Source organism: Pleurodeles waltl, chromosome 8, assembly GCF_031143425.1.
Source record: "Pleurodeles waltl isolate 20211129_DDA chromosome 8, aPleWal1.hap1.20221129, whole genome shotgun sequence".
Taxonomy (NCBI): Eukaryota; Metazoa; Chordata; class Amphibia; order Caudata; family Salamandridae; genus Pleurodeles; species Pleurodeles waltl.
In genome coordinates, this window is record NC_090447.1 from 417,191,104 (window position 1) to 417,209,214 (window position 18,111).

General features: G+C 43.9%; 1 protein-coding gene across 1 annotated transcript in view; it reads right to left on the reverse strand.

Moving 5' to 3' along the window:
- Nucleotides 1-18,111, reverse strand: part of OCA2 (OCA2 melanosomal transmembrane protein) — an 866,379-nt gene that overhangs the window by 323,899 nt on the left and 524,369 nt on the right. Inside the window, exons 13-14 of the mRNA XM_069204281.1 lie at nt 13,912-14,050; nt 9,647-9,779 (exon numbers count right to left, since the gene is read on the reverse strand). Of these exons, the coding sequence (XP_069060382.1) occupies nt 9,647-9,779; nt 13,912-14,050 (272 nt within the window). The remainder of the gene's footprint in view (nt 1-9,646; nt 9,780-13,911; nt 14,051-18,111) is intronic.

Consider the following 18,111-nt stretch of genomic DNA (forward strand, 5'->3'; position numbering starts at 1 on the left):
TCTTCTAGCCGGCTCTGTAATTTACTCGCTTTATTCACTACTTTATTGAAAATGGGGATGGGTAAGGCCCTGTTCCATACCTCATCTAATTTCAGAAGACTCTTACTCTCTTCTAGGAATTTTATGTAGTTGGAGTTCCCTCTTTCTAGGATAATTTCCTGCCAGACTAGATTGGCTAAAGACCCCTTTGAAGCGCGGCTCAATTTGTAGCAGCATTTAATGTATGCCGCCGGTCGGGCTAACGACTGTTTGACCAGCATGAATTCCAGTTTGACCTGGGCTGGCGATGCACGCCCAGGTAGCCGAAAAACACGTTTATAGGTTTTTATCAGAAGCTTTTCCAGAAGACCTACTTCCATCCCCCTCATTATTTCGGTCCCATAGGTGATAGTTGGAAGAAGCTTCGCTCTCATTACAGCTGTTAATGGGTTCAGAGCATGACCACAGATTGAATTTGCTAGCTTACAAAAGGCGTAAGTAAGGGCCTGCGTTTTGTTTTTTATTGCTTCTTTTTGTGCCGTGTAATTACCTCTAGCATCCACCACCAATCCTAGGTATCTGGTATGATGTTACTTCCTCTAGGGTTTTCCCATTCATATGCCATTTACCTTGGGTGGATGGCCTGCGGTTTAAGGTAATCATTTTAGATTTTTTATGATTAATTTCTAAATCATTGGAGCCTGAGTATTCTTCTAATGCCTTTAACAATTTCTGCATTCCTATTCTGGTATTACTGATTAGTAATAGGTCATCTGCATATAGTAGGTTGGATACTTGTTGGCCGCCCAGTGAGGGAGAGTGAGATGAGTGACCATTTAACTTGGTGGGGAGGTCTGCTATGTACAGGATAAAGAGTGTTGGGGTCAATACACAGCCTTGCTTCACCCCCACTGTTGTTTTGACTGCCCTGGATAGGTGAGAGCCATCCCCAAGTTTAACCTTCACCCAAGTATCAGAGTATATCATTATGATGGTATTAAAAATAGAATGTGGCAGCCCCCACTGAAGTAGTTTGGCCCACAATTTACCGCGGGAGACACAGTCAAAAGCAGCTTTAAAATCAACAAAACATAAATAGGTTGGAGTCCCCTTTGCTTTTGCTCTGTTTATAATCAAGCCTAGCCCCATAAGATTTGTTAATGTTCCTTGGTGCTTGGTGAACCCGGTTTGATTGAAGGGTAGAATATTGTTATCTGTGATCCAGGCTTCTAGATGTTTTAGCACACAGCAGGAAAAGTATTTTAGGTCAACGTCTAAAAGAGAGATTAGTCTGTAGTTGCTTGGGGAGAGCACGCACCCACCCTTATATATGGGGTGGATTACTGAGCCTTTCCAGGATGCCGGGACGTTGCCTGTTGTGATCACGTCATTAAACATTGCTGCCAGGAAATTGGCCCATCTTTCTGTTTCTTGTTTAAATAGTGCTTGCGGTAGGCCATTGGGGCCGGGAGCGCAGTCCATTCGTGAATTCCCAATGATTTTTAGTAATTCTGGTGCCGTAAATTTCAAAGGTTCCGGGATGTTGGGATCCCAGCTAATCATGTGCGACTGAATTTGAGGGCCTTCTTCGATGATCCGTTCTTTTAGATGGGACTTTAAATGGGCTACCCATACTTCCTCTGTTATGTTTGCGTTATTGCATGCTTTTGCGCCATTGTCTATTATATTGATGATTTTCCAAAATCTTTTGGAATCAGATGTTTTAGTCGCAAAATGTAGTTTGGCCCACAAAACCTCTTTTTTTTGGCTTTTTTAAAAGGTCCATAGATCCCTTTTGTACAATTTCCTTTGCTCTCTCAGGGCAGTTACTATTGATACATTATCTGGGGATTTACGTAGAGACCTTAGTAGTTTCCCTACAGCTGCTTTCCTTTTGCACACTGGCAGCGGTAGAAGTGAACTTTGGCGATGATTCAATTGCGCTCCCTTTCTTGTGTTACATAAGGAATCTTTTTTAGTGAGATCTAGGGCAAAGTTCTCCCAGACTATTGTCAGCTTTGCCCCACTTGTGGTATTTGATTCTAGGTTTCGTAGGGCCTCTTCTGCCTGGGTTTTGATGGTGTCTGAGGACCATTTGAGTCGCTTTAGATTTTCGGTGCCTAGAGTCCCGTTTAGGGCTGCCACTTTCTACGGTTTTTGCGGTGATGCACAGATCCCCAATACCTGTGGCTTATGGTCACTTTCCATGTGGTCTATGATGGTGAAGGTGTTTACTAACTTATATAAAGCAGGGGACACTAAAGTGTAGTCTAGATAGGCGACTGATTTCCCGGAGAATCTTGTCCATGCCAGTGGGATATCGGGGCATTTCCGTCCGTTTAGCGCGAAGAGGCCTACTAATTCACAGGTGCGTATAAAACTCTCCCCTATTTTGTCTTTCCTGAGTTTTTTGGGGAGGGTTTGGCTAGGCATTCTTGCCACTGTTTGGGTGTGATCCTCACTGGGGATGTGAAATAAGCCGAGATTGAAATCGCCCGATATTAACCAGAATGCTGATTTTACTGTACCTTTTATCCTTAATAGTTGCGCTAAAAATGTATTTGCTTCGATTTTTTTATTTTTAGGATTGATGTATGTGTTGACCAGAATCAATGGCTCCTGTGTGTTTTTCCCCCAATCGTCTAGCTGGAGAAATTGGAAAGGTTGGTTTTCCTCCTTACGCTTAGAGATTTTTACTAAAAGGCTGGTACTAATGTAGATGGCAAGGCCTCCCTTTGGCCTACCGGGCCTATTTGTTTTCGTTGCTGGGTTATGATATTCCATGAATCCGATTATCGGTATTGATTCCATTGCCCAGGATTCCAGTATGAGTAAGATGTCAAAAGTGCAGAAAAAATGTATTACTGCGGGATCCTCCAGTTTTGACCGAAGGCCACCGATATTCCAGGAGCAGATGGATAAAATGCCGTGTGCGGGTTGATCCTTACCAATTCAATTGTTGCCCATCGGTCTTGGGGGTAAAACCGTCGCTACCCGTTCCCTTTCTGGGTACTTTTGTTGACCCAAAACCACTCTTTCCCTCCCTTCTTCTCTCCATACCTGGACTGTCAGCGGGTGTGTAGGTGGGTTCTCCTCACTGCACCTTTCTTCGATGGGTCTGCTGGCCTGATGTACTCCTTTCAGAACCGACCATGCGCCTTTGGAGGTTCCCAGGTATTGTGGGGCTAGTAACGGGGTTGGATAGCGGTCTTTGTAGATGGTTACCTCAATGCCCCAGTCTTTCAAAAGGTCCTTTTTTTTCATGATCCGCTTTGGGATATCTGGAGCCGAGAAGATGGTAAGTGTTGGATCTGTGTGTTGGTTGCCTCTTGCTTGAATACATTTTATAGCTGTGAGGTCCTTCGAGGCCACAAACTGAAGATCCGGTAAGGCTTTTATGATTCTTAAGATAGAAGATCGATTAAGAACATCTGTGGAGGACCTGGAGGTGAATTCTGGAATCCAGAGTAACTGGAGGGTATTCGTGTCTGTTATAAGTGACTGATTTTGCTCTATGTGCTGGTCTTGAACCTTATAGTCATCTTCTCTCTGACTAATTGCAGTCTTGCTGTCCACATTGACCAGTGTTAATTGGGGGGACAGCGCAGGCGCAATTGGTTTTAATTTTTTGCTCTGCTGACCCCTTGTGGGGCTAGGTCTTATGTTTGTTGTAGTGCCAATTGTTTCGTGTGGTCTCGGGGGGGACTTTGTTAAGTGGGTAGTGTCTGCTGAGGCGGGGAATGTTATCCCATCTACTATTGTGTTAGAGTTTGTACTTATGTGGGTGATAATGTCTCTATTGTAACCACCATTTGACGTCGCCTGGTCTTTAGGTGGATCCTTTGACGAGTTGAGTTGATAAAGTTGGGCGGACTTCCTACCCTTCCTTGCCCGCTTTCGTTCTCTTTTTGAGAGGGTCCGGGTTGTGGTAGACTCAGGATTCCTGGGCTTATTGATGGGCTGTAGCGGAGGATGATTCACCATAGGTTCCTTTCGAGCGCTTGCTAGTTGGCGGCTGTCAGCCAAAGTTCTCTCCTCACTTAAAATTGATGGAGCGGGCGCCAGGGAGGGAAGGGGCTGCTGCTCTTTTTGTTTCGGCTCCCTCGGGGTGGGTTTCAGAATGGTGGCGAGCGGTTTAATACATGCATATTCATCCTTCCTGGTGGAGCGGATTTCTTGCAGTATTCCCTCTAAGATTTGCGGCAGTTGGGATATCTTTTCTACTACCTCTTTACAGGAGCAGATTGTAAAGTCATTGGAGTGATTGACTTGCGCCCTTGTTATAAGTGCGTTTAATTTTTCCAACTTACTGTCGATCCCGGAGACAAATACTGCCAGGGTGTTTAGCAGGTCAACTTGAATGTCCATTTTATTTGAATGAAATTGCAGCGCCATGACCGTTGCTTGCATTGAATTTACGATTGCGGCCCACATTTCTTCTGATCTGACTGCCCCTGGGGCTCGGGATTTTGAGTCGGGCTCTTGATTATCACTTGGTAGTACTTTGTTTAATGTTGTTTTATGGGGGGCTTTCTGTGCGGCTGTCACTGTTTCTGCTTTTGCTGGTCCGTTTATGGATACCTGTTCTAAATCCCAGAGGTCCTGTTCTTCTTTTTCACCGTTGTACGTTGGGAATGAGTGAAGTTTTGGACTTTGACAGAATGGGCCATCTTCCTGAGATTCTTGTTCTAAATGTTCTGCGAATGCTACCAGTTCTGAGTCCAGGATGGGTAGTTTCGCTGGGCTAGATGTCCATTGGTACTTAGTGGCGTCTAGGGGGTTATTACATAGAGTTTTGTCTTGCCTAGGATTGAAGACGAATGCTGGTGTAGGAGTTGGTGGTACCACATTGTCCTGCACTATACATGATGCGTATAGTTTTGTGGGGTGATTTTTCCTGATCACTACTTTTGGCGATAGGGGGAGGCGAGGGGGTGAATTCATTCTGAGTTTCTTTTCGCTGCTTCCTTGCTGTTGCCAGTCTTGGCATGGTGAGGTTATTTCCCCAAGACTTGTTTGGGATGGACCCAGGGAGTCGATCCTTTTTCTGGTGGTGTTGGTGCCAGTAGTAGTGAAGTAGTCAGTTATCTTGTGATGTTTGTGAGAGACTACGGACTCTGGAGCCTCCTCCTGCGGGGTTGCTTCCTTCCAAAAGCCGGGTTCTCTCCAGATCGTTTCTTCCATGCTGGAATTTTGTTCACCTCCCCAGAGTGTGCCCTTTGTTAGGTTTTGCCTCCTGCATGGGAGGGGGAGATCCTGTTCGCTGCTTGCTCTCCTTTTTGGGGTTGCTTCATCCGGAGCCTTTCTCCTTTCCTTTTTCTCTTTCCTTGTTTTGCTGGACGGTTTGTAATACTGCCTCGTGCTTTGCCTGATCTCATGGTCGGTAGGTTTTGCTGCCTTTAGAGCAGGGTGATTTTGAGCAGGCTGTTGGGGTGAGGGAAAGGGCCTTGTTGAGTTTTTGTTTTGTTTTAGCCCTTTTGTTGTTTAGAGGCAGTTAAGGGTGCCGTCCTTCAAAAAGAAACTTTAATGGACGTTTAAATTCTGAATGTGTGATCACCACCGGGGGGGTTAGGAGCTTTTTAGGGCCTGGGTCCTGGGGAGGTGCAGAGAGTACAGAGTTGCTGGACTGTGCCAGTCCTTGGTGGACCGTGGTGGTGGTCCGCTCCACTCCTGGGCCCTGCTACCCTGGGGAAGGTGCCGGGTGCGGGGGCGTGCGGGGGGAGCAGGGCAAAGGGGGGATGGGGTGAGGCAACGAGCTGCCTGGTGGGAGTACCGGGGGTGTGTCAGGGTGAGGAGTGCTGCACGCCCTGGCAGGGAACCGGTGCCAGACCCTGGTACGGCTACCCCCCCCCCTGTTGCCCTCCTGTTGCCCTCCTTGACCCCCCTTAGCCCCTTTCTGGCCTCTGTTGCTCACCGCACACTTGCCTCCTTCTGGGGTCAAGTCGCGGGCAGCACCTGGAGCAGAGGGCCTGTACCTGGTGGCCCGAAGCCTGGCGTCGTCCTCGGAGGGGCCCTCCTCTCTTGCCACCAGAAATTTGTGGCCCCTAGCCCCTAAGCCCCACCGCAGGCAGCACCCGCGATCGGGCTGCTTCCGGGGGGGTCTGCAGAGGGGGGGGGTGTAAGGGGACCCCCGTGCTAGGGGGGGCAGGAGCGCTAGGCTGCTCCGCTCTGTGCTCTGCGCTCCGGCGCGCTGATCTGTGCTGTCAACCGCTGTTGACCCGGAACCGGAAGTCGAGAAAGTGCCGCGATACCTCCGTGGAAAAGCCAACAAAAAGGGTTCAGAAAACAGGAGGGGTGAAGGCAAAAAGTTTGGGGTGATCCTGCAAAGAGGGACATGTTCAACACTGCCTTAAACTTGGACTTGGGCAGTTGAAGCTCTTTAAGGGTTTGTTAGAGGGCATCCTGTACTGCCTCACAGACAGAAAAGGCTGAGAAGGGGCGCCATTGACTTGCATGTGGCTGGGTCCAAACTGGGGGTGCATGGTGAGCAAAAGAACAATGGATTAAACCCAGATCTGTGACTGGGGTTGAGCGTTTGCATTGTTCAGCACTCTGACCATCATCCTCTTGTGTTGCAAAAGGTGTATTTTGACAGGTCGAAATGGCAGTTTGAGGCCTCTAGAGCTTGCCAAGTCCCTGTAGCTATGAAGAAGGAGGTCTGTCAGATGACCTTTGGGGCACTTCAGGTAGCCTTGGAAGAGGGGACTGAACCAGTCTTATCAAACAGCAGGGCAGGCATCTAGGAAGAGGGCAGTCCTCTGGCAGCTGGGCAGTACTCATGTAGTTTACAGAGGTCCAGGAGTTTACTCAAATGTTGATCTCAATGTCCAATATTTACACCTGGTGCCAGCTCTGAAGTAGAAAAATCTCTTCTAGATTTCCCCTGGTTCTGTAATTTCCTTCCTCTCCCTGCCGTGGTTTCAGGATGTCTGGAGTCACAGAAGCCTGATGTGATGTACTATGTGGGTGTGCTGATGCAGCTGCTTTGAATTGAAAGTGTGAAAGGTGACAGTTCACCCCTTCCATCAGGTCAGGATGCCACATCTTGCCAACACACAGTCCCACCTTTGTGATACTGTCTGGGAGGAATTAACAAAGGCTACCTCTCAACTACACTGAGTCATGTGAACCAGGACACAGGCTGCAGGCACCAAACGGTTAGGACACGAAAATGACAACTTTCTAAAAGTAGTTGTTTTAGAACTGTGACCTAAAAATCTGACTTCACCATTAAAGATGATTTATAGTAATATTTTTTTTTTTTAGAGACATGTCATGACATTTATACCTGTTCCAAGCGAAAGTTATCAAGTATTAAATGTTATCCTAGGGGAGTGGTAAATCTACAGACCCCTAGGTATGTGTAGTACCAGTTTATTACTGATGTACAAGTAAATTAAATGTGCCTATTGGGTGTAAGACAATTTTACCATGTTTGAAGGAGCGGGCACAATCACTTTAGCATTGTTTAACAGTGGTAAAGTGCAGAGTCCTAAAAGCCAACAAAAAGGGTTCAGAAAACAGGAGGGGTGAAGGCAAAAAGTTTGGGGTGATCCTGCAAAGAGGGCCATGTTCAACACTGCCTTAAACTTGAACTTGGGCAGTTGAAGCTCTTTAAGGGTTTGTTAGAGGGCATCCTGTACTGCCTCACAGACAGAAAAGGCTGAGATGGGGCGCCATCAAGAGCAGCAAGGAATGGATTACAATGGATCATGTAGGAACTATGGGAGAGACCACAAGTGACTTTTCCAGCATCATCAGGAAGATGAAACATTTGCCTGCAGTCTGAATCAGGGGCTTAATTTCAATATAACTCTTGTAGCTCCGACTGTAGTGCCCCAGAAGAGTACCAGAAAGACTGAAAGTCTTTGTATGTGAATGCCTGACAGTTAACTGACTCAGGCCACGCACTCCCAACATCAGTGAGGCAGAAAGGTTTGCTAGTAACTTTTCATTTTTTAGTGTTTCCTACAAGAATGGCGTCAAATTACCACTTTTCGTTATGCACAGACTGAAACTACATTTTTATCACCTATACTCTTGTAGACTTTTTTGACATAAAGTTAAAATCCATAACGCCTGTTATTAGTCCTGTTTTAACCATTTTAATGTGAAATTGTTTATTTTTCGTCAATGTTTTAAATATGTTTAGGAGCTGCTTAAATGTATTTTATTAACATTAATGCTGCGTGATATTGCTTCAATACAGTGAGTATTTCTCTGTGGAACAGACTGCTGCTTGTGCCAACCTCACCAGGCACTGAGCAGAGGTTTTTCAGTGAAGTGTGTTATAACCCAGCAAGATAACGTAATTTTAGGTTGGTGGTGTCAACCCTTTCCAAGTTAATAATTCACCTTCTCAGTCTTTAACTGAACACAGTCTTGTCTCTCATTCACACGTGAGGAAAATCTGACTTAACCCAACCTCAAGTTACACACATTGTCAAAAGCTAAAGTCTTCTGTCGTATGTGTAATAAATGTGGGTGTTGGTGCAAAATTCTGAATCAATCGTGGCTCCAGCCTCTTTCTAAGAAAAGAAAATAAGTTGTCCTTTTAAAATGGGTTCCCTTCTCTTTTTCAAATAAAGAAAAATATGAAGAACTGGTAAAGCTGGGACTGAAATTCTCCTTGGAAAACAAACAAAAATCACCCTCTTTCGCAGCGTCGGTGCTAAAGAAACTCTCATAGATCCTCCATGGCTTGAAGTATCTCCTAAAGGCAGCTGAGAAGCTGGGCTGTGCGAAGTGTGCATTATGAAAGTGTTCTCCTTTCCCTACGTGTCTTATATCTAGTCGCGCTTTAAGTGTTTTCTCACATATTAGCAACATTTCCACACAAGCAGGGCTGGATGTTGAGTTTTTTACCACGTTAACTTGAACCTGTTTTTCTCGCGACAGAAACATGGTGGATGTTGGTGATATTTTTTCTCTCAACAACTTTAAAATGTCATGAAAGCTCCAGGTTTATCACGAAAATGCAAATGCAGAACACCTGACAAACGACCGGTATTCGTTATGGCATTAATTAGAAATATGAATAATTTAAAACAACTTCAAACAGCCCTACTGATGAGCTGCAAAGTTAACAGCATTCCATAGCCTGGCAATTCAATTGCTCAAACTCGATTTCTCAAACTGAGGAGCTCCACAAGTCCAGAATAATCGAGAACTAGCTCACACTTGCCATTTTAGGAGGCGCAAAAAACGTTGACTATTGAACATTCCAGGCTTTTTGTTTACGCAGCATAGTTGCCTCATATTAAGATTTTTTTTTGGTTTATAAGCCAAGAGGAACCCTTACAAGATGCTGGACCAGATTATACACTGGTGACTAAGGTATACAGAAGAAATGAGTAAATTATGCAGTTAATTCAGCACGTTTTGCGGCGATATAGTCTGCTTTTTGTCATTACTTATATAGAATGGCTTATTACGGTTTAACACCTCCGTTCAGTAGTCATCAATTTAAAGTTGACCAGATAAACCTTTCAATGCATTTGTAACCGAGCAGGGCCTCGCTTGCCACTTTGCTGAGTAAGTAATCTAATTTGTTGAAATCTGAAAAGTATGCAGTATAATTACACAGAAAACACTTCAGCTACAGAATCGCACAATTCCATTGGCTCTGCCTTTGACCGCTGTAGCGCTTCTTTTACGCAATACTCACCAACAATTTCAATGGGTTCTTTGTTGTACAGTTTTTTGTTCCAATATAAGAGCCGCAGAAATGGGAAGGAGACGAGAAGAACAAGACCAATGCCAATGAACATATGTCCCGTGAACACAGCAAAATCCAACCCCTTAGAATACAAAACAAAAATAAATCCGGAGTTATTTTCTTCAAGTCAATTTGTAACATTTCATAAAACTTCCATTTTTTTTATGTCTACTCATTTTTAGGAAGACAAATGGATTAATTTCTTTACGCAGAAAAAAAGTGCGAATGCATCAAATTAACTCAAATTTGCAGAGGAAGTAGATTTCAACAATTATTTCTGCTTTATTCATAATGCACGCCTAATAATTGCAACGATTTATAGTTAATTATAGTAAGTCAGCTGAATGTGTTCTGAACTTAATCTTCTAAATTCCACTGAAATGTTTATAGGGAAATATTTTTTCCCAGACCTTACTTGTCATGTTGATTTTAAGATCAGAAGTCTCAGCATGTTTTTTAAACTTCGTTGGTTACCCTTCTGCCACATCAGCCATGGTGGAACTGTGATGTCAGGCTAGGACTTGGCTTGCAATGTAACCATGGCTGGATTGGAAGCCAAAGGCAGTCCCTGGACATGTTTTTATATAAGCAGCACCCCATACCACAGCATACAAACCTATTGGACGAGTTTAATAGTCCCCAACAGGAAGAGAGCAGAGGTGGGGCGCTCATCAAAACAAAAGCTTAGAAAAGCAGAATAAAATAACTTTGAACCTTAATTTTCTGAATAGGCTGCGTAAATAGCAATAATGTTACAGACAGGAACAGATTCATCCAACAATACAATTGTTCAGGATCTTGAAAAAATTAAAGTATCATTATTTCGCTGAAGGTGTAAAACACATGTGCCTTTGCATGCCAGTACATCGCTGGTGTCGGGGTTAGACAGCGTGAGGACCACTCCATTCAGTGGACTGAGTCACACAGAAGGGACATACCAACACACACGGTCTATGAACCTAGACTCTGGAACAACCTCCTCTTGGCACTGGGAAAGGCTCCTCCTTTGGTTCAAATGAAGAAAGGTCTCAAAACCAGAATCTTTCTACCGTCCTAGACTGGACCCCTCTCTGGGCACTACAACTCCGTTATACTTTCTGATCACTTTTGAGGTTTACAGCCTTACTTTTTTCAGTTTACATTTAGATCTAAAAACACGCTTCAGTACCCTGATATGTCAGCTATGAGGTCTATTACTGTGTATTGTTGCAGTTTGGGACTAGGTTTGCACGTAATAAATACCTAGATTAACAAAAAGGGTTAATATTGAAGGGAAACCGTATGCGTACAGAGATCTACCCTTGGCACACCATTCCCTGTATCAACATCAAGCTCCCCAGGGCTCATTTGTCCCACAAATCAGACCCTTGCTATGAGCTCCAATAAAAGCACATTAAAGTCAGTGGGCTCAGCTATTACAATTGAGGTCTATGTGATTCAGTGTAAGTATCTACAAAAAGGAAGATATTAGATATTTCAATAGATTCTTTTTTAGTTGTACTATGATAGGGGAGCAGGGCTAGCTACAACAGAAGTAGCCAAGACCCGCAATGGAGGTAAAACACAAACTGGTCATCCTGCAGATCCCATTACTGGATGTTTCCCAGGACCAGTCATTTGCCTTTAAAGTTCTTTCTGAGATACTATCAGATCTAGCAATAGAATATTTATTAATGACTCAAGAAAAGTAAGAATGTGTAACCTTTTAAACATGTTTCCAGAAAAAATAACATCCACCTGGACTTTCTTTCCAGAAACTAATGTTTCCAGAAAAACATACTACATAGATGCTATGGCTCCAAGTGTACCGTATATTACACAAATATGAATTAATTTAGCCAACGGGCCGCTGCGCTGATCATGCTTGTTGCCCCAGCGCAGAGACAGGCCAATGAGTTCAGAGATTCACTGCACATTTTCCAAGCGCCTACCCTACAGCTGCAAGGGTCTTCAGGCCATGCACATGTGGCCATTCTGTGTGTACTTTCAATGAAATATAGACTCAGTTAAGTAGCCAGGAAGAGCCATAAATAAACCAACTATATTCATTTTACAAGCATTTTGCAAGTGGGTTGAAAATACTGGACACTGTAGTAGAGTGAAGGAGGCAAAGAATTCAGATCTCAACGCAGATCAACAATGAGGAGACACTATTAAAGTTTCTAATGGCTCTCGTTGCAGAGGATAACACCAAAGCAAAAGCACAGACACCTAAAAAAGGTAGAATGACCCTGCGGGAAACGGGGGATTTTAGTATCTCTAATGAGCTTTCTTTCAAAGAACATGGAACACCCACAAAAAAACAGTTTTTGTCTTGTTTGGCTTAACATCAGCCAATTTGCATATTACAAGCCGCGGAGAGATCTAAACTGTTATCCTTTCCTTATTACTTAAGTGCAGGGCGAGACATATGAACCTCCTGAAAGCTCAGCTTGGTTTAAAGTAACAAACTACTTCAGGAGTGCCATTGTGCAGCACAGTACTGTTTAGCACCATCATACATAACAGGTGTGCCATTTTGCAGCGTTACTGTTTTTTAGGTGGGAGCTATGTTTTAGGTAGCAGCAGTCATACTTACACTTTGTTTGCAAAGTTAACATGCAAATAGTGTGCAACATGGTACAACACAAGACCTCTAAGAAAACGCCCCACAAACAAATCACCCTACAAACACATTATGCACTACAGCCCTCTGAGGCAGTGATGTGAACTCAAACCGCCCCATTCTGAGCCAGAGCACAGACACAGAATGAGGCTAACAGAGCAATTCCACTGGCAGCACCATGTGTCCTCACATGAACTGAATGAATGTGCACATAGGCTTCAAGCTGCACATGCACACAAAGAGCGGTGGTTGACCTGAACTTGAAGGTCCTGGGCAGGGTGAGTGGAACATTGCTCACGATTTCTGGGCAATCCCATCCGAGAGTTATACATTTGCTTGCAGAATAACAGTGAACACACCCATCACAATTTCACTCTTGTTGTCACAGGGTCCCATTTTGCATCGGTGTACAGGTGTAGAAAGTGGCGGTATAAATTCGTGATAATTCCCCAACATGTCTTAATGCACTGTCAAGCTTTTAAGCACTGGACATTCACACTAAATCATTATGGGGGCAGATTCCATGATCCACTTGGTGCACCTAATGTCTTATTAAGGCGAACAAATAACTCGTTTTATGGTGTAAATTTAGGTTTTGTACCCATAAATTGTTACCTCACACTTGCACAGCAATTTACTTGTATATAATACACCACTATGGAGAAATACTATGTGTGAGCGAATCTCCTAGCAGGGATCAGAAGTGACGGTCTGGAAGAGGTATGCCTTGCCAAATAAGTGAACCCTCTTTAACTTGTAATCCTCAGGATTCAGTAACTTTAAGATAGATTACCACTTTATACACAGTCCGAGCTATACTGCTGTCACGGGCAGGAGTAAATATAGTGGAGGGTGGCAACTACTGGAAGGCAAACACCTCCAAGCATGGTGGGGATAGAATGAAAGAACTTTCGCCACAGTAAAAAAATGTTTTCCTTTCGAGAAATAATATAATCGTCAGAAGTGCAGTTGCATTATTTTCAAGGCCACTGGAATTATTTGATTCTGCAGTCTGTGTTTCACATATTTTTATGGATTTTTTGCATTTGCCACTTAAACCGATATTTGCTGCATAATTTGCAGACTTTCACAAATAAATATTGTCTTGCTCAAACGGATCCAAATGTACTAAAGACACTATCACACGTTGCAGCGCAGTAGCAGGACTGCATTATTTCAGTGCTAAACTGATAGCAATGAGGTGTTACTTTTGCCCAGGCAGTTATGACATATTTAAAGAAAATGACAAAATAGCGAGGAGCATTGGCACAAAATCTGCTGCATTATGCCACATAATTTGCCTTTTCTTGCCCACAATTTAGTCAACTCTGCCACATAATGTGGCCCTACGGGTCGCATGATTCCAGTGGTCCCGACTATTGTTAAGTGTTAACGTATGTATAAATGTGCACCTGTAACATTTAAACACGCGAAAAAATGCTGTTACGTTGTGGCAGCTTCAAGTTTACAAAATAATTAGTTGCTTCTTATTTAAAACAAGGTTGTTGTTACACTACCATACATGTCCAGTACATTAGGAGCATCTTCTGGGTAGGAATGAAGAGAACCGTGGAGCACTCTTACCACTAGTGGCTCAGGCACTACCTACCGCCTTCCTCAGCTCCAGGTTGGAAACGATGATCACATTCGGTGGATCGCCAACAGCTGTTGCGGCGCCGCCAATGTTTGTGAAGATTACCTCCGCAATCAGGACATGCCGGGGATCCAGATTGAGCACTTCGCATAACCTGCGGCACAGAGAGGAAAAGGGGCTCAGAACATGCCGCCTTGATTAGGCCGACTCCGAAATCAAATGATTGCCGGGCTGAAAAATGTCTCGGAGAAACTAAAAATACTTAACTGCGGCAAGTTTTTCATCAACAGGAGAAACTAAAACCTGTCTTGTACTGTTCATGCAGTCAATCCCATTTTTCCACGTGAACCTCTGTCATTGCCAAAATCTATGCTGTTCCAATCAACTATCAATCTTTTCTGCAGAAAGTGGACTTAAAGGCTCAATGTACGAAAACTTAAAATTGTAATTGCATTGACATAGGGCTTACTACCCTTAACAAGGCGTTGAAGTGCTTTTCTACTTCTAACACGCTACTCTGGAACCCAAAATGGATTAGCAGTGGATTAATTTAGGGCACTATACATTGTTAATTCGAATAAATTACTTCATAATTAAAAATGTCATGATTTGGATAGTACGTGGATATACCAGCTGATCATGATCTGGCTTTATTTCTAGAATTTTAAGGTTAACATTCTTTAACATTGCAAGCAAATTACTTAATTGTAGAGTAAAGCACAGACAAAGTCCAATTTTTATCTTACAAGGCTAGGGCCAATAAAGAAACCTTAGGAATTACTTGATAGCTAGAGAAGATACCTAAGTTTACCTCTGCATTAGTGCCATCAATATATATTTCCTTTTTATAATTGGCCAAAATCTCATTCAGTGAAAAAGCACTTATGCTCATAAGTCCTGCAAAATGCTTGCTTACCCTCACACACATAATACAGAGGATAAGCACCAATTTCAATGTACCTGTTTGAGGGTGGGTCATTAGTTGTGTGGCCTGCACAAGTAATGGGTCTGCACTCAACCACCATTGCGAACCAAACACCCCACTGTAGCACTTGACTCTCATAGGGTAGCGTTGCAGTGCACTCCAATGTTTACATAAGGAAAATGGTGGGGCTATAAGCACCATTCTTAAGTGTCTGATTTTTATTTTGATAAAGTAAATGTACATTTATTACACACACACTAAATACTATGCAACAATTTACAAATGTACATAAGCTGACGAAACTACTTTTGGGTGACATTGCGTAATCGTTCTTGCCTCTCCCAAAGGGAGATTTAAATAAACATCCCATGTGGCAAAACATTAACTTGTATTCCAAAGCAATATTTGTCTGTAATGTGGAGTGAGAGCACCCAATACTGGCAATAAAATACATCTACTTTATCATTAGTGGCTGCAATTCTCAGTACTCAAATAGGCATCAGCAAGAAACATGTATAGGCAGAATGATTTGTACTGTTACGTTTACCATCAGCATGATATTGTCGTAGTTTGGACTCTTGCTCTGAGCAAGACTGCTGGTCTCAGGATGACAGTACTTTGGTTTGTAGGTGACTAAGTCTCTTCCTACAACTAGTTGTAACTGTTGTCCAAACCTTACCGGCTTACTAGCAGTACCTCACAAGAAACACAATAGTAAAAGGTGATTTGTAGCAGTCGCTTACGCATGGAATCAAAGTACAATCTCAGGGTTGTCGTGGTTAAACGGAGATTACCCTTTTCTCATAGATTTATTATGTCTCATACAAACAAAGGCAATAACACAGATGCGATGTCAGATTTCTGAAAGCAATATACCGTTTTGTCTGCTGGACTCTTCTGGTCGCGGGATATAAAGGGCCTGTAGGTTCATCAAGAACCCTAGGTACCCAGAGCCAATAAATGAGCTGCACCCTGCAGTTGGTTTTCATTCTATACTGGGTATACAGCAATTCATTTGCTGAAATATGAAGAGTGAAAAAGAGGTATCAAGAAAACCTTTGCATTTCCAAAATGGGCTCAAGATAAGGTTTTGAGGAGCAGTGGTTATTTGCACATCTCTGAATTCCGAGGTGCCCATACTAGCATGTGAATTGCAGGGCATTTCTCAAATAGACGTTTTTTACACACTCTCTTATATTTGGAAGGAAAAAATGTAGAGAAAGATAAGGGGCAATAACACTTGTTTTGCTATTCTATGTTTCCCCTAGTCTCCTGATAAAAATGATACCTCACTTGTGTGGGTAGGCCTAGCGCCCGCGACAGGAAATGCCCCAAAACACAACGTGGACACATCCCATTTTTTGACAGAAAACAGAGCTGTTTTTTTCAAAGTGCCTACCTGTAGATTTTGGCCTCTAGCTCAGCCGGCACATAGGGAAACCTACCAAACCTGTGCATTTTTTAAAACTAGAGACCTAGGGGAATCCAAGATGGGGTGACTTGTGGGGCTCTGACCAGGTTCTGTTACCCAGAATCCTTTGCAAACCTCAAAAAGTGGCTAAAAAAACAAGTTTTCCTCACATTTCGGTGACAGAAAGTTCTGGAATCTGAGAGGAGCCACAAATGTCCTTCCACCCAGCGTTCCCCCAAGTCTCCCGATAAAAATGATACCTCACTTGTGTGGGTAGGCCTGGTGCCCGCGACAGGAATAGATCACACAACGGTCAATGTTGGTCCTTAAGTGAGGCAGCTGTTGACCCTGGGGTGATCCATTCCTGACGCAGGCACTAGGTGTAGGCACTCAAGTGGGGTAGTGTTCTTATCAGGACAGGTGAGGAGTCACTGGGTGGTAGGAATTTTGTGGATCCCAGCATATTCCTGTAGTTTGTGTGACAGAAATGCGAGAAAAATAGAGTTTTTATTCAACATTTCAGCTTTGCAGGGTATTCTGGGTAAGAAAACTTTGGGGAATCCACACAAGTCACACCTCTGTGGACTCCCCCGAATGTCTAGTTTCCAGAAATGTTTGGGTTTAGTGTGTTTCTCTATATGGCCGCCGAATCCAGGACCAAAAACACAGGTGCCTGCCTTACAAAACCAGTTTGTTTTGCCATAGATCATTTTGATGTCTCCACAATACGATTTGGGTGGTGGAATTTGGGGCTGAACTAAATTGGGGAGCTCCCAAGAGAGCACTCTCTCTCTCTCTCTGCTTGCCGCTGCATTCACCTGCTCTCTGGGTTGGGCTAACCCACTATTACCCAGTTGCAAAAACAGCTTGCGAAGGGACAGCAGGACTGTCCTCATCACCTCCCTCATAATGTACTGGAAGAGGAGTTATCGAATGGGACTCCTCCGACTGAAAAATCACTCCGAGTCTGCGCCATTGTCCTATCCCTCAGATGCTGTCAGTATCTGATGTCTCAGTCTCTGATCCTATGTCAGAGCGGTCCTCTATAACCCGAGTGCAGGCAGCAGTCATCCATCAAGATGCCATCTCTGCTATTGGCTAAACTGTTGCTCTAAAACACTAGCCTACGTAGACAGTCACAAAATCGATGGTGTGTGTGAGATACGTGCAACAGTAGAGGCCACCTTACCTGCGCTTCTTCCCTCAATCAGCACGATCTTTCAAGACACTCAAACACCTTGTCACATACCATTCGTCACAGTCTTTCGCACCTCCTGCGCCCAGTCCAACAATCATTATTGGTGCTCCCACTCCCTCCTCCTCGGATTCCCTCATTACCACCCAGCAAAAGTGCCCTTCATCTCTCCATAGCCGCCCTCCACCCCACACATACATTTCATTGGTATTATAGCGCAGGTAATGGCTGACTTTACTAATGTACTCAGCTATTTACATAAAATACAGATTTGCTCTTTGCAGTAGGCATATAAACCTTCTGCGCTTCTTTATGGCACTAAAACTGCCACTGGACAAGTCGGACCCTTTCCCCCCCAGGGAAACCACACACATATTGACAAAAGTGATATATATATGACAGCCAACCACCTGAAACTCAACTCAAGCAAAACCGAAATAATCCTCTTTGGCCCACACAAAAACACCTGGAACCCCTCATGGTGGCCCACCACGCTAGACCCTGCACCCACCCCCGCCAACCACGCACGCAACCTCGGCATCATCCTAGACTCCTCCCTCTCGGTGACCCAACAAATCAACGCTCTCACCTCCTCATGCTTCAACACACTCCGTATACTGAAAAAAACATTCAAATGGATCCCCACAGAGACCAGAAAAACTGTCACTCAAGCACTCATCAGCA